The sequence below is a fragment of the Acipenser ruthenus genome, chromosome 45 (genome assembly GCF_902713425.1).
Source record: "Acipenser ruthenus chromosome 45, fAciRut3.2 maternal haplotype, whole genome shotgun sequence".
Classification (NCBI taxonomy): Eukaryota; Metazoa; Chordata; class Actinopteri; order Acipenseriformes; family Acipenseridae; genus Acipenser; species Acipenser ruthenus.
This window is the reverse complement of record NC_081233.1, coordinates 7,779,103-7,804,611: the sequence shown is the minus strand read 5'-3', so window position 1 is coordinate 7,804,611 and position 25,509 is coordinate 7,779,103. Positions and strand designations below refer to the sequence as shown.

General features: G+C 43.5%; 1 protein-coding gene across 5 annotated transcripts; it reads right to left on the bottom strand.

The window, feature by feature from the left end:
- Positions 1-5,110: 5,110 nt before the first annotated feature.
- LOC117967089 (eukaryotic translation initiation factor 4B-like) lies at positions 5,111-19,777 on the bottom strand. Of its 5 annotated transcripts, none has more exons than XM_059013163.1 (15): positions 19,597-19,777; positions 15,770-15,910; positions 15,203-15,408; positions 14,527-14,643; positions 14,025-14,079; positions 13,298-13,447; positions 12,183-12,305; positions 11,574-11,744; positions 11,092-11,329; positions 10,625-10,722; positions 9,159-9,405; positions 8,825-8,868; positions 7,934-8,063; positions 6,740-6,812; positions 5,111-5,396 (listed from the first exon to the last, which is right to left on the bottom strand). In XM_059013163.1, the coding sequence occupies exons 1-15, from the start codon at positions 19,607-19,609 to the stop codon at positions 5,328-5,330; spliced, it is 1,875 nt and encodes a 624-aa protein (XP_058869146.1). In that variant the 5' UTR covers positions 19,610-19,777; the 3' UTR covers positions 5,111-5,327. The 5 variants fall into 5 exon arrangements, with proteins under 5 accessions (XP_058869146.1, XP_058869145.1, XP_058869148.1 ...); XM_059013162.1 differs by having other exon boundaries at positions 11,574-11,756; positions 19,597-19,776; XM_059013165.1 differs by lacking the exon at positions 6,740-6,812 and having other exon boundaries at positions 11,574-11,756.
- Between the last annotated feature and the right edge of the window lie 5,732 nt (positions 19,778-25,509).

Genomic DNA, 25,509 nt, shown 5'->3' with positions numbered 1-25,509 from the left:
ATGTGTCAGGCAGGCCGGATACTGGCTGCTGAGCCCCACGCCAGAGACAATGAAACCGAAACCCCTTTTAAGGGAAATTCTTGTCAGGGCTCCAAGCCAGGCCTCCCTCTCTGGGACAGGCAGCAGGGCCTCCAGCAGTAAACAAGAGTGAGCGACACAGGCTGGAATCCACTTCATAGATGGTGCTTTTACCCTCCTACCTCGGGTTCGAGTGGGAGGAAAATATATATATTATAACATTTTGAAAGCTAGTTAGTCGGCTTCCAAGAGAGAGCCATGAAGACAGAAAAAACATTTTACAGCAATCATCCAAAGCACACTCCAGATTCCCATGACCTCCCTGGAAATTAGACTGGTTAAACTGATAATAAAAAAAGAGACATCTTTGACCTGCAAGTCAATCCCAACAGATGACCTACGGGTGGGCAAAGGGGCCACAAGCACATTGCTCAACAGGCAGAGGGTGCCGTTTCCGGCCAGGTGCAGAGCGACTGCATGCAAGCGGAATGCGGCACGGTCCATTAAACGGGAAGCGCGGCGCTCCGCTGGGATCGTTTATTTGGGTTCGGAGGCACCGGCTGCGACAGGTAATAAATTCTTACTGGAGAGGAGATCAAAACCATGTGGCGATCGGACAGGCCGCTGATCAGATCAGCATGTGAACAAAACAGAGAGGGAGGGACTCGGCCAGAGAGCCGTCTAAAGAGTCATAAAACACCGGCCCGTTCTCGTAGAGGAGGAATGAGGGGGACAGGCTCTTAGATTGAATCGCGTGTGGCTCAGCTGGAAGCAATTGGATTAAATACACATGGAAAGCGTCTGTCAATGAAACACGAGTCAAGTGAACAGTTCTGAATAGGTGCAAGAGGCCTACAAAATATCAAAGCCTCAATGGAAAGGCACAGTTCCGATTCATTATTTGATTGCCATAATGCATTCATTAAAAATGCATGGTCACGTGGTGCGCGGGGGGAGACATGCAGGCAGGAGAGTGCAGGTTGGAGTCCTGGCTGCGCAAAGTCGTCGGCCTTTGCTGGGGATTCCGGAGGGATCAGAACATAACTACCGCTTCCTCTTTCTATGAACTACTGCAATAGGCAATACAATGGTTATCAAGTTTAACATTAAAACAACTGTCAGCATTATCCATCCCTTATTGCCAGGGCTGCAGATTAAAAAAAAATCAGAGCGATATGCACGATGAAAAGGTTGACGATCATGACGTATATCAACTATTATAGAGAAAAGAGTGTAAGAAATAGCCAGGAAATGTTTATCACAATTAGCTAAGCAGCTCTTCAGATACAACGCAAAAGTGTGACACACAGATCGACCAATGTACGGATAGGCAGACGCCTCTCTGTATCCCCAGGACAGAACCGCCAAATGACTAAATAATGCTAATACCGAGTTTCAGGACAATTGGATATGCAGGGGATGAAAAATAAAACAGTAATACAGAACAATAAAAATAAAATGGTCTGGTATGTGTGGTCATCTGGCTGACTAACTTGTGTCAACATTACAAAATGTTTTTAAATGTTTTAAACTTGTGCTCTCTACCAGTAATGTTGTCTCCCGAGTCCTTAAACATGCAAACTCAGTGAGGCAATTTGTATTCTGCAGCCGAGTACCCCCCAAGTGTTAAAGGAGCTCCAGAATTTGATGAAGGATTTACAAAGTTTACTTCACTCTAAAACACAGGAAGGGACTCTTATCTGATATACTGGTTTGAAAGTTGGAACGTGATCAGTTGCTGACTTAATAAATACATACCAAGTCCCAAGAATGGGACAAACAAACCACCTGGTCTCATCAGTACAGATTGAAACTGGATCAGCCCTCACGTGTCACAGAGCACTAGTCTAACACACTCCAATCTCAGCTCTCCAGCGCAGTCACTACCAGCACATTAACAATGACCTCTGGTCTATAACAATTGATTCTCAGCTCTGGAAAGGCAGCTTGCCTGGTGGCTTCCTAGTTTGATTTCCTTTCCGGTTGAAGCTTTGTTCTAGTCAGTATGACGGCAGTTCCCTGTTCGTTCCACCCTATTCCTGAACGGAGAGGCATGGTCTTATAACACTTAGGATTTTGGCTGCAGGCAGAGGGAGGTTTCCCAAACTTTATAAAATCAAGAAACATATCTAATAGTTTTGAGCAGAGAAGAGAGTATTATATCCATATCTTATTGAAGTGCTGGTAATGATAGCGTTGGAGAACTGAGAATGGAGTGTAAGACTAGCGCTCATTATTATTCAGGTGCAGGGAAATGACAGCGCTGGAGAGCTGAGAAGCATGTAAGACTAGTGCTCATTATTAAGGTGCAGGGTAATGACCACACTGGAGGGCTGAGAATATTAGGTGGTTCAAGCAAGCAAGAAAATGCTTTTATACTCTGACACACTCTTGGTTAATAGTAGTAGTAGGGTAATGACGCTGATGGAGCACTGGGAATGAAATGCGCAACCCCTTGACTTGGAACAAAAGGGGTAGGTCCAGCTCCTGGTCATCTCCCATGTACAGCAGCAGGGCTCTCTCAACCTCCTCCACTCCGCCTCCCAGGATCAGAGTTCGATGCTTGATCAGCTCAGCAGTGACAGGAGGTGACCGTGCCTGTTCCCTGATCCCATTACCCTGTGCATTCCAGGAAATCCAGGATCACTCCCCCCTCCTTGGAATTCCTTCATTCCCACCACAGGATGAATAAGGAGGGAGAGGGAGAGGGAGTGTTGACAACCAGACCGGGGAAGAGAATGTTCAGGCTCTGGCTGCTCAACCCTGAGAAGAGGTTTACTACACTAAAAGCACAGCAAAGTGTAAAAACATACCTGCAGCATAAGAACATATAGGAGTAGTTATGCACTGAAAAGCCCAGAGAGAACATGAAATGTCTGGATCCTCTACATAGCCCCTTACAAGAATTAGGTAGGGAAATCTGCCCTATACAGAACACACGCAAGAAAGAATACCCTGTGAAATATTGCCATCTAGTGTCCAGAATACAAAGAACATAAACCGCACGCCTTTCACGTGATTCACTTTAGACACCCACGAAGGAAGCAGCATAGAAACCCGACTCCTGCTGCAAACAAATCTGCAGAAGTCAAAAGCAGCAGGAATAGATCCCAGGAGTGCAGCACCTTGCAAGTCCTCTTCTCCACTCTGCGGATATTTCACTTTTCAATAAAATAAAAATAAAAATCATGCCAACACCTTTGGTCTGCTTACTACAGGAGGGACGGGACGGTTGTGGTATGAAAGCAGTGCAAACCGTTTGAAGGGGTCTCCTCCACACCTGCGTCATTTGAAATAATTAACTCTGTGCTTCTGAAAACTTCACTGCAGTAGGATTATCCAGAAGCCTTTTGTTACCCGAACAGCCCCTAGTTGACCTGCCCTGTTGGTCGAAGACGGGTCAGGAACTTGCCCTCAATCTTTGGTGTTTAGAGTACAGCGCAGTACTGTTATATATTTATAGGTAAATTACTCAATCTTTAATGAGATTTCTTAAATTGGGAAAGTCAGATGAAACAACGTCAAGGATGTACTTTGATTACTGATGCAAGACCGATATATTTCAACAGATTAAAACTGCTTAGAAAAAAAAAGTAACTACACACAATACCAAGTTACACTGTCAGCTAGCACTTGTCAACTCTATACAGTTGTATCAGACTCCCCCCCCCCTCCCCCAGGTACAACAAAGTGATATGCATTCACCACTATGAAACCCATCTGTGAAATTAAAACACCACCTGATCAGTCCACAGGCAGGATAGTCTAAAAACAAACTTACACACCAGATTTCCAATGTGTTAAAGAACATCCCACTCAAAAAAATAAACATAATCAGCTAGCAAACCAAAATTAATATTTGAATTTACATGCAACACTTAATTATGCTGGTTTAAAAAAAATAAATAAATCTGGAACTGCTTTAAATCTTAAATTTTAATTTCATTTGAGCACATTCGCTTTATGGGATATGCAGATCAAACCCCTCTACCCCACCCATGTCCGACCTCATAGATCTTTTCAGTAGAAACTAGTTACAATATGGAGCCACTGGGTATCGCTATACAATCTGCACAAATAATGATACCACCCCACCCACCAGAAGCAAACAACAAAACAAAAAGAAACTTGAGGTTATGCACACCACAAATTCAGAAGGATGCTGCCCTCACGTCTACAGCTGGCCTTTGCACAGACAGTCCCAAAAAAATAAAAAAAACACTATTTAGCCAAGCCATTGTCATAAGCTTAAAATGAGGAAAAAAAAATGGCAGGGGGAATCTCAACGTGAACTTCCGTAAAACCAAACTCTTAAAATAAGACGACTTTTGTATTTTACTTGGGGTTAAGGGTTAAACGGACTAAAAACCTTTTTTTAAAACAAGTGTGGCATTATTTTCCAGCAAAATGAAATGGGTGGCCTTTCAGTTAAATACCTGGGAAGTGGTGCTGTATAAAAGTGGATGAAATCTAGTATTCTACTGTAGAAACTAGCTACAAATATATTCATAGACCCCGGATGTGCCCTACACCTCCCACATCAACACCAAGTAAAAGAGCAGGTTAGTTTTGGCTCACTTCACAGCGACAAGCTCTTTCACTTAAAACGGGAGTTCCTAACAAAATGATGTTTTGTTTTTAGGAGTTGGCAGGGGGCTTTTTTTTTACTGGTCTCTCTGGTTAGCATAAACTCAAGATAAAACCATTTCCACCCGTCATTCCCTAGGAATCCTCGTCCTAAAACAAAAAATACAAAAATAAATAACTCCAGAGAAAACCACCCCTTAGTACGGCTGAGTATCAAACTGTTAAAAACACAACCGAGCAGTAATAAAGCCCCCCCCCCCCCCATCCCCTCTCTTCCCCCCCTCCTCCTCCTCCAGTAAGCCAGTCCCAGTCCTCGTATCCATCTCTTCTTCCTTGCTGGAGGCATCGAGATCAGCAACATACAGCAGAGACTGTGAGACAGAGACAAACACACACTCACACTCTCTCTCTCTCTCTCAAACACACACAGTAAACTGGAATCCTGCTGTGAAGACGTGAATCAATCCAAGCCTTGTTTGGGTTCGCTTTAAGTTTTTTTTTCCTCTTTTTTTATTTATTATTAATTATTAATATTTAATCAATTTCCTTTTCTTCTTTAAAACACAAGTCCGTCACTTATTTTTTTTTGTCTTCTAGTTTTCAGATAGAGTCCTGAAAAGAATGGAGAGCAGTGAATCGGTTTGCCTGTGCCGCGGGGGCTGGGTTTATTTTTGAAGCGGTAGGTGGTAGTGGTGGCTGGCGGCTGCGAAGACAGACGGATTTTATTCAGCATTGTCATCCACATCCTCGTCCATCAGCAAGGCTGCAAACTTACTCGCTGAGCTGAACTTCTGAGTGGAGAGAGAGAGAGAGAGAGAAAAGGCAGTGAGTACACCACACAGCAAGAGACGGAAGATGAAAAAGACGAGACAAAAAATTCTTGCTGTAAAGGCAGGTTCGTACTTTAATCCTGCGACCACCATTGAAGGCGATTGCTAGTCTCTAGTCCTGACACTGTCTGCCGGTCCAAGGGAGACTGCTTCACCAGGGCTGATTGTTTTTCCACTCTAGCTGGTCAGGTCGCATGGACCAACTCCCCGCTGGTCTAAAGACTGAAGTATGAACTGGCCTTTACCCAATACAACTTTCTAAAGTTGGGTCGTTATTTTTCTTCTTATTCATAAACTGCTTAACAAAAGCAAATGTTTGATCGCCTGGTTTCACAGGACCCCAATTTCAACACTTCTTACCTAAAGTCAGTCACAGATTTAAAAAAATAAATAAATAAATAAATAAATAAATAAATAAAAAAATTCGGGATCCAATAAGACAGCCACACAATTCCTGGGTTTATGTCAGCTCACTGCACAGAGGAATATTACCTACCTGGTATTTCATTCAAAAACTCATGAAAACATAAAACTGAATGGAAATGGTAGGATTTCAAATCAGTGCTAAAATATTTGAACACCCTCACACATTTGTATTTAATTCAGACACTTGGCATGATGCCTTCAGGGATGTTCCTAGTGGGGGGAAAAAGCCAAAGCAAACACAGACTTACAAATACGGATATTTTTACGAATCATTTTTGTATTCTTTTTTTTTTTAAATCCACATGTCCCTGGTTTTCAGCTGGGGAGCTTAACCCAAAACCAGCACACAAGGTACTTGGATTTAAACACATATGAGAACAGGGATTTTCTGAAGAGTATGGAACAAAACAGCTGATTAATGACCCTGGGACATGTGAATATTATAAAATAAATACCAAGATTGCCAAATGATCAATACATAATAAAAACAGAAAGCAGCTGGTCAGAGGGTACATTTCCTGCAAACTGAAGTATATATTTGGCATGGGAGGGGGGGGGGGGGGGGGGGAAGACCATCCAAATGCATTGGTATTGAAAAGAGAACAAATCGCGACACTCCTCCCCAGATAAACCGTACACATGTGCCTTCAGAGAAGTGAATTTCCCCCTGCATGTAAACAAGGAGGAAGATTACTGAAGTAGTCAGGGGCCTTTATCCCCCCTCTAAAGGCAAACCGCCCACCTCCATCGTAAATGCATTACATGGGCAATTGAAAACAGAAAATAACGGCCCAGAGTGCCGGCTAACACTGCAACTGCCCGTGGCCAGCAGGCAACAGCGAGTTCAGCACAGGCTGCCCCCTGACTGCAGGACTCACAGGGATTGGAGATTCCTCGTATTTCTTTGGCTCAGGTGCTGGTTTAGAGTCTCGATCCCTCTTGCTGTCTTTCCTGGAAAAAGAAACACAGTCTTTAAGAGAGTGTGTCTACTTGGGAGGGGGGTTTGTTTTAGATAAAGTGGCTTCTATAGATGGCGACTGAGCATGCGCCTTCTCATTCTAAAAAGGGGACAGAGCTCCAAGGCAAGCTTATTGCATGCTGGTAGACGAAGCTGGTTTTCCCTATAAGACAACAACATGCTGGGATGGGTGTTTGTGAACGGAGCGTTATCTAGGTTAACCCTAAACCGCCCTTCACTCACACCCCCAGATGGGGTACTGATAACTCCTAAGCTACACTACACACCACACAGGCACACCATGCTAGTGGATGGAACAGCTCCAGGAAAGTATTGCCACAGGCAGCAGGTGGAAAACACTCAATGGGAATTGAGACAAACAGCGGTGTCTCCCGAGCTGTGCATTGCAGTGTTTACGGAGGACTCTCAGCATGGCTGCTACATGTCAATTAAAAAAGGAGATGCAGTCTAACCAGCAATCTGGCAAGAATAAATTAATATATTTGTAGGGCCACTATCTTTATTTAGGCAGGGGTGTAGATAAAACAACAAAGGGGGAAAAGCCCTGCTAGGTTTGTTGCATCCCCATTAGGAATTGCACGGTGATTTTGTGATGAAGACTAGCTGCTACAGGAGGCACCAAATTAAATTTCACTTGCCAGATTCAAACTAAGGACATGAAAAGGCAAAAGTGGTGTGGCACAGTATCTTAAATGGCGCTACACTGCTGCTAGATCCATTCCTGATTTAACCCTGTTACAGTGTTATTTATTATTTATCGTGAAAACCATTTCCCACTTAATATATTGTCACTAGAATATTTTGAAGCTCTCCTCGTCTGGTTTCAGATATCGCTAATCTTGGACCATCTTTCATTAGGTCTTCCAAGACAGGTGCTTAATTCAGAAATACTAAAAAAATGTAATGAAAAAATGTTAGAAGTCTCTCGGTGCCGAAACCAGCCCTCAATTAAAAAACAAACAGGAGAAATGATGCAACTTTCTTCGCTACCTGTTCTTCCAACACGGTACCAGGGTTAATCCACACCTAAGGGAAGCTAGGCTAATCCCCCCCCCCCCCCCCCCCCTGAGATGAGTGGAGAGCTGTAGCTGACCTGTCTGCCTCCCTTCGTCGATCTTTGTTTGCTCCTTCTCCTCGCCCCCTCCCTGTCCCGGGACCTGCAGAGCCCCCCCTCCCTTTCGCAGGGGGTCTGTCCCGTCGAACACCGTCTGACCGGTTCTCATCTGGAATGAGAGCCCGACAATGAGACGAGGCGGCTAGCAGCTTTAAACCAGAGGCAGCGTGCATGAACTAGATATCCCCGAAAAAGACCAATTACTGGCGTTAAAAAAAATAAAAATAAAAAAAATAAAACACTAAAAGAAAATGTCAAGTCTGTCAACCAAATGATGTCAAAGACGGGACACCCAGACCCAAAGATGTTTAACGAGCGTTTTAAAACGATGCTTCAATTTCTGACTGCTGGAAGAAAAGCTGCAGTATTTACCAAGGCACTTTTCTTCATGAAATGTGAAATCTCCAATTCATGCGCAACAGGGTAAAGTTGGAGAACGCTGTACCAAATTCAATAGTAGAGGGAAACCAAAGCTGCAGTTTCCACTGGACCGACCACGTTTGAGAAACTGCGACCCCCCACCCCTCCACCCCACCCGCCCCGACAACACAGAGTTTAGCGAACTGTGGATGTGTGCACACACATTCCTGACCTTAGCGTAGTGTGTGCACAACAGAGATCAAAATTAACCCTTTCTGTGAACATCCGGTGCAACAGCCCAGTTCACTGATCAAGTGGCTCAAACCATGTCAGTGTTTGAGCAGCGGTGTTTGTGTGTTGAATGAAGCATACTGGGGCGGGGTGTACGTTTGAGGTATTTTCAAATGCAGCCAGAATTCGGTAGATGTTGCAAAGGTGTAACACATCACAGGTGTGCAAAGTGCTTGCCAACACAAGTTAAGGCAGGAAAGTCTGTATTGGAATTGGTACCTCTTCCTTTCTGGGACACACTGCCATCGGGAGAGCTTGATTGTCTAGAGAAAAGGGAAACAAGGAGGAGGACAGAGTTTTAACACAGGGAGCAAACTAAGCAAACAAAAAAAAAAACCCACACACACATACGGAAAACTACAAAGAGGTACTTAATTCAATATGTTAACGTGACATTATTCAGCAGGATTCCTTTGTCTTTATGAAGCAAAATGAGTTAATTCTATAGGGTGATGCAAAACTTAGTTGTACACAGACAGGATTTGAGAATCGATTCCTCGATCTTGAGTAGACGGCGCTTATGAAAACAAGGAGGGGGAGAGTAAATTCGTACCTGGTGAAGCTTGGCGGTGCATTGCCGCCGGGCGACACTGGAGAGCGGGGGTCCTGGTCGCTGGAGCCTCCAGACACGGTGGGGCGTTTCACCCAGGCGTTCTCCTTGGGCGGGGGCGCCGGCACTACTTTCAGAGGCAGGGTGTCCTGCTTGGCTGTGGGGGGGCGTGTCCCGGGTGAGGGAGGGTCCTCCTCGCGGTTGAACACCTCGTTCTCCACCGAGCGCTCACTCTCTCTACGGCGTGTGGCTGCGAGGCAGACAGACAGGGGGCGGGTAAAGTGAGATACAGTGCACACATACAACTCTCCACCGGCAGGGACAGTGGACAAGTGACAGTGTTTTATTTTAGTATTTCTAAAATCCAACTTGGCCATTAACATGTGAAACAAACATGCATATTGTATTATGTATGTAAAAATAATGTGATATCTTGCAACAATTGTAAGTCGCCCTGGATAAGGGCGTCTGCTAAGAAATAAATAATAATAATTATAAAGATCACCCGTTTACCATTAGGGCTGTCAAGCGATTAAAAACAAATCACAAGAGATTAAAAACATTAATCTCAGTTAATCTTGGTTTTTAAAATTGCATATTTAATTGATACAATTACTGCATCCATCTCATTTGAGTTTGTTTCATTACTGATATTATTATCATTCACAAAAACAACCCAGCATAAAAAACCTGTTTTCCTATTTCTGGATCCTATTTGTTGGCCCCTCTATATAGTTTTAGATTTGTTACACTCCAGCATTTGCTGTTAAATTGTTTGAACCATCTGCTAAAATCACAAGGGAGTCACCTTACTGCATTTAAAATGATCCGTTTCCTTTAGTTTCTTTTACTCATTATCCACTTTGCAACAGCACTGGTTATAGTCGTGTACTTGGCTTGATTCATGGGTTTGCAGCGATCCTGAAAAAAATTACTCTGTCGAAACTGACGGGTTTCGTTTGTTATTGTATTTTGAGAAGTGAAAGCATGTTTAGCACGCAAGTCTTTCAGTTTGAGTGCTTTGCTACATAATGCGGTTCCGTGACTAATTTGACATGCAAACAATGACTCCACTCATTCAATCCTGGCATGCACGCCAGTGTATTGAAATGGTGCCACAGTGATTACGGTATGCTAAGAGGGACAGAGGAGTGCGAGTAACGTGCGTTAAAATTCACCTCCCAAAAAATTAACGTGTTAATCGCAGAAGCGACTGACAGCCCTAATTTATGTTTAAAAAAAAAAATTGTTTATGAATATGAGAAATGAATGTATATACACACTTACTTGTGCTTTATCTGAACCTGTAAGGCAGTTTACAAAAAAAAAAAACAGTAAACGTCTGACTAAACAGACGTCTAAATAAACACCTGTCTAAAGAATAATTATTTTTTAAACACAGGCTTTCCCAGAGGTTAGTCCCTCAGTTCTAATCACATGTGCGACCAGAAACGTTGGCAGAGCCTTACCACGCCCAGCGGTGGAGCCAGTACTTCCTGGCTGGGAGGACTCGCTGCCTGTCCGCGACCGCTCAGCAGGCTGTTCCTCACTGCGCCAGCTCGGATGTCTAAGGGTGGAGGGTACACAGGTGTTACACAGATACCAGTGCGGCTAGACCCACGTGTACACACAATCATCACACAGCAGATCTTTTCAAACTGTTGGCAAGGCGCAACAATGGCCCAACCTACTAGCCCCTTAGCTCAAACCACTGGCCCACACAGTCAAGATGAGGGTCTGGGAGGGAAGTGATGTAGTCTACATTTAACTACACCACCTACCTCCCAGTCTTTCAGATCTAAATAGCCCACACTGCATCCCCCTCCCAGTTTCCAGCTCCAACCAGCAACCCACACACCTCCCAGTCCGGCAGCTTTAAGCACCAACCCACCTCCCTGCCAGCCCCACAGCTCTACCCCCAAACAGCTCCTCTCACCTCTCCCGAGGCCTGCGCTCGATGACTCTGCCCTTGTCGTCCTCAAGCTGCCTCTGCAGCTTCTCCTGCTCTTTCTTCAGCCTCTCCTCCACCTCTCTCTCCTTGGCCGCGGTGTCCACAGGCTTGGCAGCCCCGAAGATGGAGGAAGCGCGGCCAGTTTGTGCCGGAGGCCCCGCGGTTTCCTCTTCCTTCGGGACGCTGCGGGGCTTCAGGTTCAGCTTGGGTCTCTGCACTGGACCTGCCAGGAAAACACACAGTGAGCAAAAGACCAAAAAATAAATAAATCTAGAAACGTCAGTCACTGAATTTAAGTTTCTTCTTTTAGGGTTTCTAAATTTAGCACTAATAAGTGTTAAAAAACAGGAAAAAAAAAAAAACTGTGTAGTTCTGAAACCTGGTCATTTCAAAAACATGAAGTTCAGGACTGGGTGCAGTGCTAGCGTACTATTCCAGGTAGATCATCCCCCCTTTTCCTCCCTCACCTCTCTCTTCGCGCCTCTCGTCCCTGGACGGGCGCTCCTCCCGCCTCTCGAAACGGTCCTCGCGGTCTCCGTAGCGATCGCTGCCGCCCCGGAAGTCGTCCCGCCGGTCGTCGTAATCCCGTTTGAACCCGCTGCCGAAGGCCCGGCGGCCCCCGCCACGCGAATCAAAGGCTGTCGAAGAGTCTGCATTCGGTTAGGGATCGGCTGGGTCTCACCGCAGTACTGCTACTAAGAAAGAGCTGAGCTCTCATTCACACACACACACAGCGTTAACATAGCCTGGCCTGCTCAGTTGATAAAGACTCTCATTTCACACACACACAATACGGCAAGCCTGCATACAGTCGATGCACTAAAACACACATAGTAATGTCCACACAGCACATCAACTAGCTGTCCTGAAAAGCTGCATTGTGTTTCAAGGCCTTCAGGAGACAGAATGCACACTTTTAGGTGCGAGCAAAACAAAACACAAACCCCACGATTTGATACCCCCGTGTGTAACTCCTAGCCCAGCGTGTTTGACGCTGATTTCACGAGGACTGGTTCACGTTGCCACGCGGGTCTCCGATCCTGCCCCTGGTTTCCCCGCTCTGAACACTGACTGACCTGCTTTATCGTAGTCTCTGCGGTCCCGGTCATCATACCGCTCCCTGAACCGGTCTCTGTCTCGTCCGCCCTCATACCTGTCGTCTCTGCGCGGGCCATCGCGGTCGAAGCGGTCCCGCGATTCTGGGGCAGGGAGAAGGAGAGAGAGAGAGAGAGAGCGAGAGGCGCGGTTACTATCGGACCATCCTTACACTACTTTAAACCTGTTTGGCACGGCACAGTTTTATTCTTATTTCACTCATTGAGATTTATAGACAAAGGTAAGTAAGTGTGTGGTCCGGTGGTTAAAGAAAAGGGCTTGTAACCAGGAGGTCCCCGGTTCAAATCCCAGCTCAGCCACTGGCTCACTGTGTGACCCTGAGCAAATCACTTAACCTCATTGTGCTCCGTCTTTCGGGTGAGACGTAATTGTAAGTGACTCTGCAGCTGATGCACAGTTAACACACCTTAGTCTCTGCTAATCTCTGTAAGTCGCCTTGGATAAAGGCATCTGCTAAATAAATGACAACAACAATAATAATAATAATAATAATAATGTTGGTATCAACAAGCATGACCACATCAATACATGACGTAGAACTACTGACGAAAGAACCAACCAACAGTTGAACATTAACTAATCCTATTGGTAAAACCTACAGACTTGCATCGTGATGAGACGAGCGGTCATTTCAGATTTACCAGGGGCCTGTTTTTTTTTTTTTTTTTTCTGGAAACATTTTAAAGAACAAGGGAAGTTGTCAAATCTAGCAGGGCTAGTGAGAGTTTCAAGCCCAGCATAAATGTATAATACAGGGATGGCCAAAGTTGGCTCTTCCACTCTTTGTTCCAACCCTGTTCTAAATTGTTTAACTGAACCAATTAAACCTCTATCCAGAGCCTGAAGTAGTTCATTATATCTTTTTACCTATTAAACTAGAAGTGGAATTTTTGGGCGTATGAAAAAAAATGCAAACATGTGGCACTAATATCAAAATCCACTAACAATACATACTTTGTATATTGCAACAAGTCGTCAACATTTCTGGAGCAAAATATGTTTTATGGGTGCGATACGCCAAATATTTTTGGTAGCAAATATTTATGGCTTTTCAATAACCCTCCCGGTTACTTACTTTCCCCGAAGGAATCCTCTCCACCACGCCGTGGCCCGGCGTCATCGCTGTCTGCGCTCGGCCTCGCCCGCCAGTCCCCGTCAGTCTTATCAGGACCTCCGTCTGATCGGTTCCTGTCGCGGTCCCAGCCAGACGAGCGATCCTCTCGCTCTGCGGGAGAGGATCGAATACAACTTATTATAACTTACTGTGTTGCATTCACGAACGCAATGCAATTGGATTTTAAAGTCTTGGTTGTCCCAGACTTCTCTTGGCCATGAGTAAGAATGGCCCTCTCCTCCCAGTCCCTTAGCTCTAAGCACTAGCCCACACAACCCTTTCTCCCAGTCACCTTTAAAAGACGAGGGACTGGGAGTGAGGGGATGTAGTCTGGTTAACCACTAGCCCACACCACCATTCCCCCAAGTGTGAAGGGGATGTGGAAACTAAATGGCAAACTTTTAAAAGGACCATGAAGAGTGTTCTATTATATAACACAAAAGTATTGGTTCACATGCTATTAATATTAGAAATAAAAAGTGCATATCAAAATGACGTGGCATGTTCTGTATACCCGATGGAAATCTGCAACTCTGCAGTAAATCTAAACTGCAGACACGTTACAGCGTGACCCCCACCAAGGGCAAACCCATACAGTAGGGGACAGGATTCAGCGAGACACCTTCCTGCTGATGATATACAAGATACAGATCAGCATAATGGGAGGAATGGGACCGCCACAACGTACCTTTCTCTTGTGACTGGTCTGCAATATCCACCCGAATTCTTCGGTTCCCTAGGTTCTGAAACACAACGGGGGGGGGGGGGGGGGGTCACCAGTTAATAATGGTTGTAGCACCACCCCTCCATTTTATTTTAATTATCAGAAACATCCAACCAGGTGAAGCAGTAGCTTCCAAAAATACTAAAAAACTAAATAAAAATCACATTCTGTACTATAAAAAAAGCAGGAACACATGTTGTGTTTAGAAGGGACTGGTCTTGATGGGCAGAATAGTTTAGTTCCCAAACATCTCTCAGGTCTGTAGGCTCTTATATTGTGTCCCTTTTGCTCTGTGATGCAGAATTTCCTGTTGCAGTTTCACCAACATATTCTCGTGATGTTCTTTGGCTGGTAATATCAACAGTCAACCCTACTCCTTTTATAACAAGAGAGCTCAACATGTTGCACTAGAATAAATGCTTAGTGCATGTGGCCCACTGTCCCAAATATTCTGCGCCCCCCTCACCTCCTCGTTGAGGGTCAGTGCTCTCAGTATTGAGTCCACATCATCGAACTCTGCATACCCAAACCCTTTGAGCCGCTCGGGGTTGCTGGGTTCACGGGGCAGACGCACAGCGCTAATCTGTGGGGTGGGGGGAAAAAACAAAACAGAGGCAAGGTTAGCACTCCTCTCCAATTTAAAAAAAAAAACACACTGATTTATGTAGTCTTCCTGTGGGGGCTAATAATGCAATATAGTAATTGGAAGTTATTTATGTATAATTAACTTGCAACATCCCATCCGGACAGCCTACGTGCTTGGATTAAATCCAAAATTATGGCTGCACCATAGCCATTATAAAATATAGCTATGGAAGCGCCATCAACTTTGATTTATTCAGGCCAAAGTGTCTAAAGTCACATGGCAGTCAACTCCCATTTAATTAAATGTAGTATTAAGAATGTGTAAACTTAACACAAAAAAAACCAAAACACACACATATAATTATAAATTATGTATTAAAACACTGCAACTGTATTAGATTGCGTGTGTGCAGAATGGAGAACACTAAGGCCAACCCCCATACCTGGGCTGCATTCACGTAAAATCTGTTTCAACACCTGCGCTGAAGTTGAAGCTGTAAACTATCAACACATCCAAAGCCAACACATCGGGCGAAAGGCTGCGGAAGGTCACTCACGTTGAGCCCTCTGAAGAATTCCTTGATAGATTCCTCCGAGACGTCGTAGGGCAGGTTCCCCAGGAAGGCCGTGTAGGGGGGGCCGCGAGGGAGGCGGGAGCGATCCACGTTGGGCTCGCGCGCTGCGCGCGGGGCTGTGGGCAGGATGGAGCGGTCGATCGCGGGCGCGCGGTACGTGTCTTCTTCGGTGTGCCACGAGGTGGACACTGGGAGTTAAAGAGAAATAAATAAAACACAACTATAATCCCCTCATCACCAATTCCATCCTAGCCCGTGCCTCATTTATATTAGGTTTACTAGGATCTGAACTGGTATGCTCTTGATCATGCAGGTATCCACCACCCTTTTTAAAAGCTGGTGCACACTTCAATCTGTGCGACCGGTGCCAAGGGCGATTTCTAGTCTCTCTAGTCGTGCGATTGTCTGACAATCCTACACATGCCACTTTATTTTCCCCATCTCCACAAATCTTTACTCTTTCCAAACCGTTCCAGCCACGTCGAATTAGTAGCGTGCCCCCCCTGATCACCCCACACCCACCAATCTTCTACCTGCCCCCGCACTCACCATCTCCCTCCAGGTCATCTGTCTCGTCGGCCCAGCTGGTGGGCTTGACGGGCGGGTAGTTTGAGGTGTTGTTGCTCCCACTGTCCTCCGCAAGGAAGTCGGTAAGAGTCAGGGTCTTCCCCTTCTTCTTGTTCTTCTTACCTACACAGAGAGAGAGAGACAAGCAAACACAACAGTGAGACACAGTACTGGCCCACAGCCTGGGGAGAGACAGTATAGCACCTGACGACTCGTCTTCCAGAAAATCTACAGTGCACAGCACGCCCACAAGCTCCCCCGGCCACCACACCACAAGGGCGGAGGGCAAGCCAACGTTATCTCAAACAGCACTGGAGCCCAACCCTCTGCCATCGGCGGCAAGGCCAGGGGAATGAAAAAGCATTTACCACGCTTCCAAGAGATCTGTGCTCAAGGATAGCCTAGAGGCCATAACCTATATATTATAAAAAGACATTTAAAACAATCTGAGGGTTAAAAAAAAAAAAAATCCAAATACACCAAAGTCTTCATGTTGCCAAAGGTATATTTACAAATCAGGGCTGAAAACTGTTGTTTTAGCTTAGTTTATTAAGCTATTGTGTAATACATGAACTGCATATACAGGAGGTCTCACCAGAGAGAATTCATATTGGACAGGGCTGTCTCGCAGACCCTGCTATTACACAAGATACACAAGCACTGTATTCACACTGCTTAGTCTCATCAATCAAGCTTACTAAACCACCAGCTAATTCTTAATACAAATAAATTAGGATTGCATTCTGCATTATTACACAGATAGAATAAAGGAGACAGCAGGTCCTGGGGAGATAGAGCACCATATGGCAGGGAGACAAGCACATGTGCAGCTTCCATATTGAGGCCTGCCTGCTTATCTCAGCTTGCCACATATTGTCCTGGCTTAGCAACGTGGAAGGTTCCACTGCCGAAACTAATCTCCTTGCTTTCATCTTAAACACAACAAGAATAATTCAAGTGACGTTTCCATGGTCCCTCATTAAAATGAGCATTTGAGGTATCACACCAGTATCCCATCAGGACCAGCACCTGCAGTTGCACATCACGATAGACATCGTATCGAGACATTAGGGTACCGTCACACCCCTAATTCTCAACGCATGTGCTCCGTTCTTATCGATGTAATTCGTGTTTCACAAACTCTGATGACACTTATGTCAAATGGGAACTGTGTTTGTCATCTCAGTTTTATCTGGGATGACAAACACATCCAATTGCAACTGGCTCTTTTAATATGGCATGGCAGCAATAAACCAAAGGGGCTTGACCACTGTTTGTGCAGGGAGATGTTAGATGCCATTTGGACTGTGGACAACAGTCATTAATACTGTGCCAAGGGGGGGGGGAATGCAAGTGCATCAAGATGCTGTTTGTACCACCTATGAAAAAGACAAGCTACAAAAGGCAGCTGGGGGAGGGTGGGTAATTCAGTAAAATAAGGTTAATATCTTAAAATACAACATGCCCATTCACAATTTTTTATTGATTGATTGATTGATTATTATTATTATTATTATTATTATTATTATTATTATTATTAACAGTTTTGCTGGTGTCTGGTGCATTTTGCATTTAGGTTTTTACACCCCGACGAAGGCACTTATGTTGTGAAAACCTTGGTGATATGTATTTATGAATTGAAGACACACATTTCTGGAGTGCAGTGGCGTGTGCAGTTCTCTCTTTTTCTATACTGTGTCTTATGGCTTCAGCCTTGAGAACCCCTTCCGCTCTACTTTAATCCAGCCGTAGACATTTGAACACCAGGGCATGCTTTCTTCCAGTCCTTAAGTTATGCAAGATGATAAAAGGCATATCAAATATGGCTTTGCCACCCCACATTCAATATGCGGGTAACGACAAGATAAACCGTATCCTCTTCAGAAGCACACTGCACTGTATAGCCTACGCTATACGCAGAGCAATCCAAATAATTATTTTACTTATCAAGTCATTATTTCATGAGAAGTGTACACAGCAATACACCGGGCAAATACTAGACCTTCCCTGCCAGTGCTTTAGAATAGATTCCACAGTCCTGTACAACCCAAGCCTGCTAATGAAGTCTATATTGTAGAGATGGTAGAGATTTTATGGGATAAAAGAGGAACGAAATAAAAAAGCTGCTTCCAAATATTAAGCCCAAGTCAATATTTGTGGCCACCACTCCTTAGGGTTTGATAGCCTGGTAGCCACTTGACAATGCTGCAGTAGGGAGACCAAATGATGGGCAACCGCCGACATTATCAAGGCTCACAAAGGGAATGTTTGCTTGCAACAGCAGCATTATAAGAAAAAGCTGTACAAAAGTAATGAAGCTACAACTGACAAAACAAGAGGCAATAAAAACTGCAAGCACAATTTATACACTGCGCTAGGTAGTGGCACTGCACAAAGGGCAATTTGTTTTTATGACTTGATCACTTAAAGCAGGATAAAAAAAAAAAAGTTCGGTCAGAGAGCGAAAGCAACATTGTGTTGACAGCGAGCGAGGCAATGGTTCGTCAGCACAATCTGTAAAGAAATTACACAACACGGTGCAAAGACGTTGCGATGCCAGAAATGCACTGGACTGTTGCAAGTTTGCGACGGCATGTTTGTTAGTAAATAAATTAAAAAAATGACATTGGTACAGCATTTGCATTCCAGTTAAAAACAACAAAAAAAGCCTCCACTATTAAATAAAGCCCAATGCTTAATAAAATTGCCCACTCCCTTCCATTTTGTCAAAATGGCTTAGTCAGGCAGTACTTTACATGCGTGGCCTGAATGCAACTAAATTTCACAAATCGGTTATAGATACTGTACAAGATATGAAACAAAACCGACAGCACACAAAACGTACACATCACTTACGTCTAACGATTATATATATATATATATATATAGAGATATATAGATATCCAGTAAAATCGCGTTGTTTTTTTATTTTGCAGTTTGCTCGAAAATGTTTGTCTCCTCGCTCGACTCAATGAACACGTCTAGACAGAATTGCGCCAACATCTAGGTATAACTAAGACGCAGATACGGTTTAAAAACGTCTACAGCGGACAGGCAAACATTTGCTGACGCTGTGCGCCTGTTACTTAATGGTCAGGGGGATTTTGCTATGGGTATATATATATAGGCCTACGCCATTGATTTTAACAGCTACAGCAGCATCAGCGCAGTCTTGCTAAATACTGGCCCCTTATCCTCCTCAGGACTTGTCCCGGGACAGTTTGACATGCGAGTCGCTATAGCGACGACAGAATGACCACGGGTCGGATCGGGGAACCTGGGTGCCCTATTAACACCCCACTTTCTAAATCCGTGCCTCCCTTGTTCCTCTCCCCACCCAAGTTACACGTGGGGAGTACCTCACCGCCCCTCACCCGTCAGCACACGCCTGCGCTGTAGGGCGACACGCAGCTCGGCGCCTGCGCCCTGACCCCCAGGTCTGGAGGACACAATACGGCAAGACGGATCACCAGCCTGCGCAACAACTAAGCGGCAAGGCGGGACACAATCTAGCAGCCTCAAGCGGGATCTCTATTTGGCAGCGACCGAGAGGCGCCTGCGTACTGCGGCGCAGATAGGAGGGACAGTATCCGGCAAAGCGCCCCCCACCTTTCCGTCTCCCCCTCGGCTCGGCCGCCGCGTCTATTGAACACAAGACCACAACCTTCCCCGCCCCGGTAAAAACACAGACCGGGATTTACACCCCCCCTCCCGCCTCAGACAACACGTTAAACCGCGTCTCGCAGCGGTGCGCCGCGCTGCTTCTCTCCGCGCCCCGGCCCGGCGCGGCTCCCTCACACAATCCTTACCTAAAGCCGCCATGATGCAGAGTGAGTCCGTGTCGGAGACCCGGATGGAGGCGTCGCGTGCTTATCACCGGGAGCGCGCCTCTGTGCCCGCGGAGTCGCCACCTGACCCTGCGCCGACCAATCGCGGCTCGACTCGGGAACTGCGGGCGACATGTGAAATATCACACGCTGACTGCACGGCGATACGGCAGGCCAGCTGGGTCAAACATGCACCGCGAACGACACGTTTCCAAATATTCGCTACGCCTACTCATTTGGACCAATCGGAGCACAGAAATGTCTACGCGTACCAATTTTGAATTGGTACTATTTCCTCTAGTCATTTTACATCAGTGGCTTATCAACGTATTCGCTGGTAATCGCTTAATATTATGCACGACGTAATTGGCAAGGCATATAAAAATATTATATTATACAAGCTGAAGTTAAAAAATTGGACTTTGCATTGGATCATTATATAGTACACGTATACTTACTTTAAATATATTGGCTTTTATTTCATTTCTAAGAACTGATTAGCCCAAATGTGTACGTGTAGTAAAAATAATATCAGGTGTAGTTAACAAAACGCGTAGTCATTTATTTGAAACGTGGAACAGTAGACGTTTTTGACCCAGATGGCCTGCCATACAGTAATAATAACCAGGCGTGTATTATACTGGAAAACCTTATTGTATTTTATGGGTTTATGAATAAGTGAGAAGGTAAAGATAAGAGGGTAATGGCATATATTTTTAACGGTATAACTGCTTAGAATAATACTTAGTTTAAATGTTACCAAAGTATTTGGTTTTATTTGCTAGTTTTATATCGTTACTGCGTTTCATTCCCTTTGGAAATGGCTTTAAAATTGACATATGGTTTGCGCATGACAGTGTCGTCTTTTAAATAAGAAACATCCGCCATTTATAAAGTATAGCTATAAACCTATTTAATGAATGTATGCCGGTGGGTGATTTTACACTGTATACACTGGTTATCAAAGCTTGGTAGTTCACAATGAAGAAATCTCCATTAACCGTCATGTTTCGAGTCTATTTCACCTGGCACTGGTTTCCAGTGACCTTAAATGTAACTCCCCCGCCCCCCTTACAGTATTTTTTAAGACTTTTCCTAGCTTGGGGTCACGAACTTACAAACAGAGAATAAGAAGTCTGATACGTTTATTTTTTATTTTTTGAACTGATCCAAACATAATGTCTCGGGTCACCCGAGGTGTTTATTTATGTAGCTTTGTAAGCCTGAAGAAAATAATCATTATTATTACTATTATTATTACATTTGTAATGTTATTATTATGTCTGGAAATGGCTGCGCCTGTCTGGAGAGATGTTTATAAACAAGGTTTCTACAAATGTGCACAAGGCAGAGGTTAGCAGAGGCTCATTTTTTTCTGCCAGTAACAGCATCTCTCTGATTAAGACGTTCAGAAATAAGCAATTGCAAGTGGATATCAGACAAAGACATGTGAGCAGAGCTGGACGGAGACTGTGAAGCGGACAATAATGGTGATGATTCTGATGACCAGGAATCATCCTCTGGTGAGTCTGACGATGCCAGCACTGAAATCTGCCCTGGCGTCTCCTTCAACATCAAAGGGAAGAAAATCAAACTCTCCACACCAGCCCAGCTTCGAAAGTGGATGAAACACTCCGATCAAACCATGGGAATGAATCAAGGTAGGCTGTCAAATTCCAATGTGATCGAAAGGCGTGTTCTTGGTGCAAAGTGAAAGGAACTTGATCGTGTTGAGATGCATGCACAGACTAATCGCTGGAGTATAGAGAGCCAAAGGTGAAGCAACTGCTAGTCTGTGGTACACAGAAGAGATGTTTATCGATTCACAATCTGTTTGAAATTACACCGGTTCAATACGCCCCGAAACTTTAAAGACGTACATAAATTCTAACTTATGTACGTATTAAAACTTAAGGTATTTGCTTACGATTGTAAGTCGCCCTGGATAAGGGCGTCTGCTAAGAAATAAATAATAATAATAATAATATATTTAATAAAGAAGAAAAAAAATCGAAAATCGCATCAACATAACCTAATCCGAGCAAAGCAGAACATTGTATTTATACATTTATCCGCCTACAGGACCACCTCCCAAGAACACTTCGCCTAACAGAACACCCTTGTGGTGAAACGGATTTTTCCCATTGGAGATCCTAAAGGAACAGGGACTTCGCTTAAAAGAACACATTATTTGGCACCGCTAGCGATTCGATCGCAACTGATAAAGTACTGTTTTGAAACCTGATAACTCATCATCATCAAACTTAAATTCAAATGCCTTATTGGTCTTTTTAAAAGCGACTTGTCATCGCGAGAGTGTCTTGAGGCACATTGCTCTTGCTACAAAAAGTTGGAAATTGTTTGAGCGTTTGAAAAAAAAAACAAAAAAAAAAAACACCTGAATCAGACACACGCAGTCGAGCAATTTGGTGTTTTCCGTTCTGGTGAGTCGCTTCACCATTCTGTTAAATAATTTTGTGCGTGTCTTGAATATTGCTCCTGTACAGGTATTCATAATGAATCTAGAGCTGCTGCTGCTGCTGCATTTTTTAACGTGTGTAAGGGCGCTGTGTTAATTTAGTTTGACAGTTTATTAACGTTAGTTTGTCTGTTACTTTATTGTTATGTTTTATTAACATACACTTGCCTATTGCTTTTATTTTACTTATTAAGTTCATTTCATATGTTGATGCACATGCGTCAAGTAATACATTTGTATTTATTTATTCATATTGTGTCGGATGGTCAACGCCGTCTTAAAGAGCACTTCGGTTAAGGGAACACTTCGCTTGCTTCCCGAGAGCGGGGTTCTGATAGCCGGAGACTACTCTACTAATTTAAACTTTTAAAATTCAACCCACAATTTATAAAGGAATAGTGCAATATTTATTTTCAGCCACACGAGGGCAGCCTACCCCTTCTTATTAGGTCATCGATGCTAATGCAGTTGCGACAGCAGAGTCACTAAGAGAACTTAAAACAATGGACTGCTGATTAATTGGTAACCCTACTTAAAATTCCAGCAACTGCTGGTCAGCGGGTGACCGTGCTGCACCAACCGAGTATTCGATTATTCGGACCAAGCCCTCCACAGGTAAGGGTCAGTGGTGTTTGATTAGGTCCACTGCACAGTTGCATTTAATAGTTAATGATGGATTGTCATGTTATTTTTTTTTTTTTTTAAAGACGCTTTACCGTACCTCTCTGTGTGCTTTGCAATGCTTGCCTACACTTCCCCGTGCTTTCACTGTGCTTTATGACACTTTGCTAACATTTTATCATGGAGATCTTTTATCAGAGGGTGTACCTGTGTATGTCTGTTAACAGTAATGGCAGAAAAACTGCAGCCGTGTCAAGGTAGACGGGAGTGGTCTGTGACTAATGCAAGAGAGGAGATTCGTTAACTGTTGTGGCTGCTTCTGTTTCTCAGTGGGACAGCTGCCAGGTGAGTGAGTGTCTGTGAGAGTTTGTCAGTGACAGGTGTGCAACAGTGTGTTGTTTGAGCGTAGGTGAAGATAGGGGGTATGACTCTTGTTATTGTAACTCATAAATTACTCAGGAGATCTCGAGAGAGCAGTAAATGGATGCTTCAGGGTTCACTGCTGGGAAGAAATACCCCAGGCACATCAGACATGCAGGTGATAAGGACCTTGGCATCAACACTTTGATATTTATTACTCATGCTTGTGGTATACCATTATGATAAATCATTGCAGAGTGTGGTAAACCATGGTAAAGCACAGTAAAGTACGGTAAAACAAATACACTGAAAACTAGCATTAAGCACAGTAAATTACAGAGAAAAATAAATAAATAAACAAACTTGAGATGAACAACTTTTTATTTATTTTAATTTTTTATCTTGTTGTCTCGACATACCGGTTAGACACTAAGATCATTTATCTGGTCATCTGAGGATCTTGACAGAACACATATTTCATGCTGTTTTCTTTTTCCTTAGTGAGCCACCTAACAAACAAAACCATTGTGGTTTTATAGTAAATCAGGTCCCTTGAACACTGTGAACTGGCAGATAGTCTCCACAAGGTGGCAGGCCTGCTGCACGTTTGCAAGGCTGTTTCTGGATTCCCAGAAAGCATTCCGTAGCCTGTGGACAGGAAAGAGATTCTCAGTTCAGGGCTGGAAGCTAGTTTATCCTAGCTCCTTGATTTAAACACCTCAATGGTTATACTGGCTCACTCATGAGTTAGTCCATTTTCAGTGCTATTATCGACACAGAGTTGACTTACTGCCTGTGCAACCGGCACTAGGACCCCACCTGAAACACGAAATTCCCTCTGGTGCACCTAGGATTTTTTGTGGTGTGAGATGGGGTCCTAATACTTGCCACACTAGGAGTGAATCTGTTCAGTGTGGTGGAGGCAGGTTCAAAGTGAAAATATAAATGTCTGGAAATGAACAGGCTACAGAAAAAGTGACTTTTTTCTTTTTTTTTTATGGTAACTACCTCTTTAATGCCAGCCTGTATAATAAATACGTTATAGCAGCCAGAATCTTCTTGTGAGACATGTTTCCATTTCTGTATTTAAACAAAATTCAAATCTAGATAATGTAGTCGAAAACAGAAACTCTGGCCTGTGGAATTCCAGATGTCTGACTGTTCTGTTGTCCAAACTTCAACCCGGTTTCCATGGAAACACATTCCACTGACGGGAAGAGATTAAAAAAAAAAAAAAAGAGGTGAAAGATTTTCAAGAGCAAGGTCAGCCGCTTTTTCATGCTAGGAGGACCCATCCCAGCATGCACCTGGGCTAGTAACTCAAAGGGACCGAAGAAGCAATTCATTTTAGTAGAGGACATTGTAAAGCAATATTTATCTGAATCAGCTTTGATGTGATTGAGTAAACTGTTTAATTATTTAACAAGAAAGATATGGTTAGCTGGAGTATATATACAGTATATATATATATACCTCCGCTACGCTCCCCTGTCTCCAGAGCCCGCTCCTTCTCCACCCTTGCTCCGCAGTGGTGGAATGACCTTCCTACAGATATCAGGACCGCCCAGTCCCTGACCACTTTCCGGCGCCTCCTTAAGACTCACCTCTTCAAACAGCACCTGTAGAACTCCTCTGTTTGTATCCTGGGACACTATCATGTAAATGTGCTTTATTTTGCTCTTATCTGCCCCCTATTTTACTGCATTTAATCCTGTACTTCAGAATACTGTAATCTGCCAAGTGTTTAACCTGTAGTACTATTTAATCACATCCTGATGTAACTATCACTATTTAATCATATCCTGATGTAACTATCACTATTATCTGCTGTATTATTGAATTGTGGTTTGTCACACTTGAACAAAAGTTATTGTATTTCTTGCTCTTATTGTATTACTTGTATTGTAACACTTGAAATGTAATGGATAAGGGCGTCTGCTAAGAAATAAATAATAATAAATAATATATATATATATATATATATATATATATATATATATATATATATATATATATATATACGTATAATATGTATATATATATATATATATATATATATATATATATATATATATATATATATATATATATATATACAAACACACTTTCCCTTGACAAAGGTATGTTAAACATAATGAAACATTAGGAAATTCTCTTTTGAGCAAAAACTATATATATATATATATATATATATATATATATATAATTTTTCCTAGTTAGTTTACAACAGCTTTACATTAATATTAGATGCTGTACCACACTTATAGATATATTGTTTGTTTTTATTATAGCACAGTATTAGTAAAATGTATAGGACAGTCTACAAAGAACACTGGAACTATACTAGGTAAAATATTTACAGTGACAATTCTTTGCCATATAACAGCATGCTATATATTGTTTTATTGCACACAATTCTGTGTTAATATACGGCA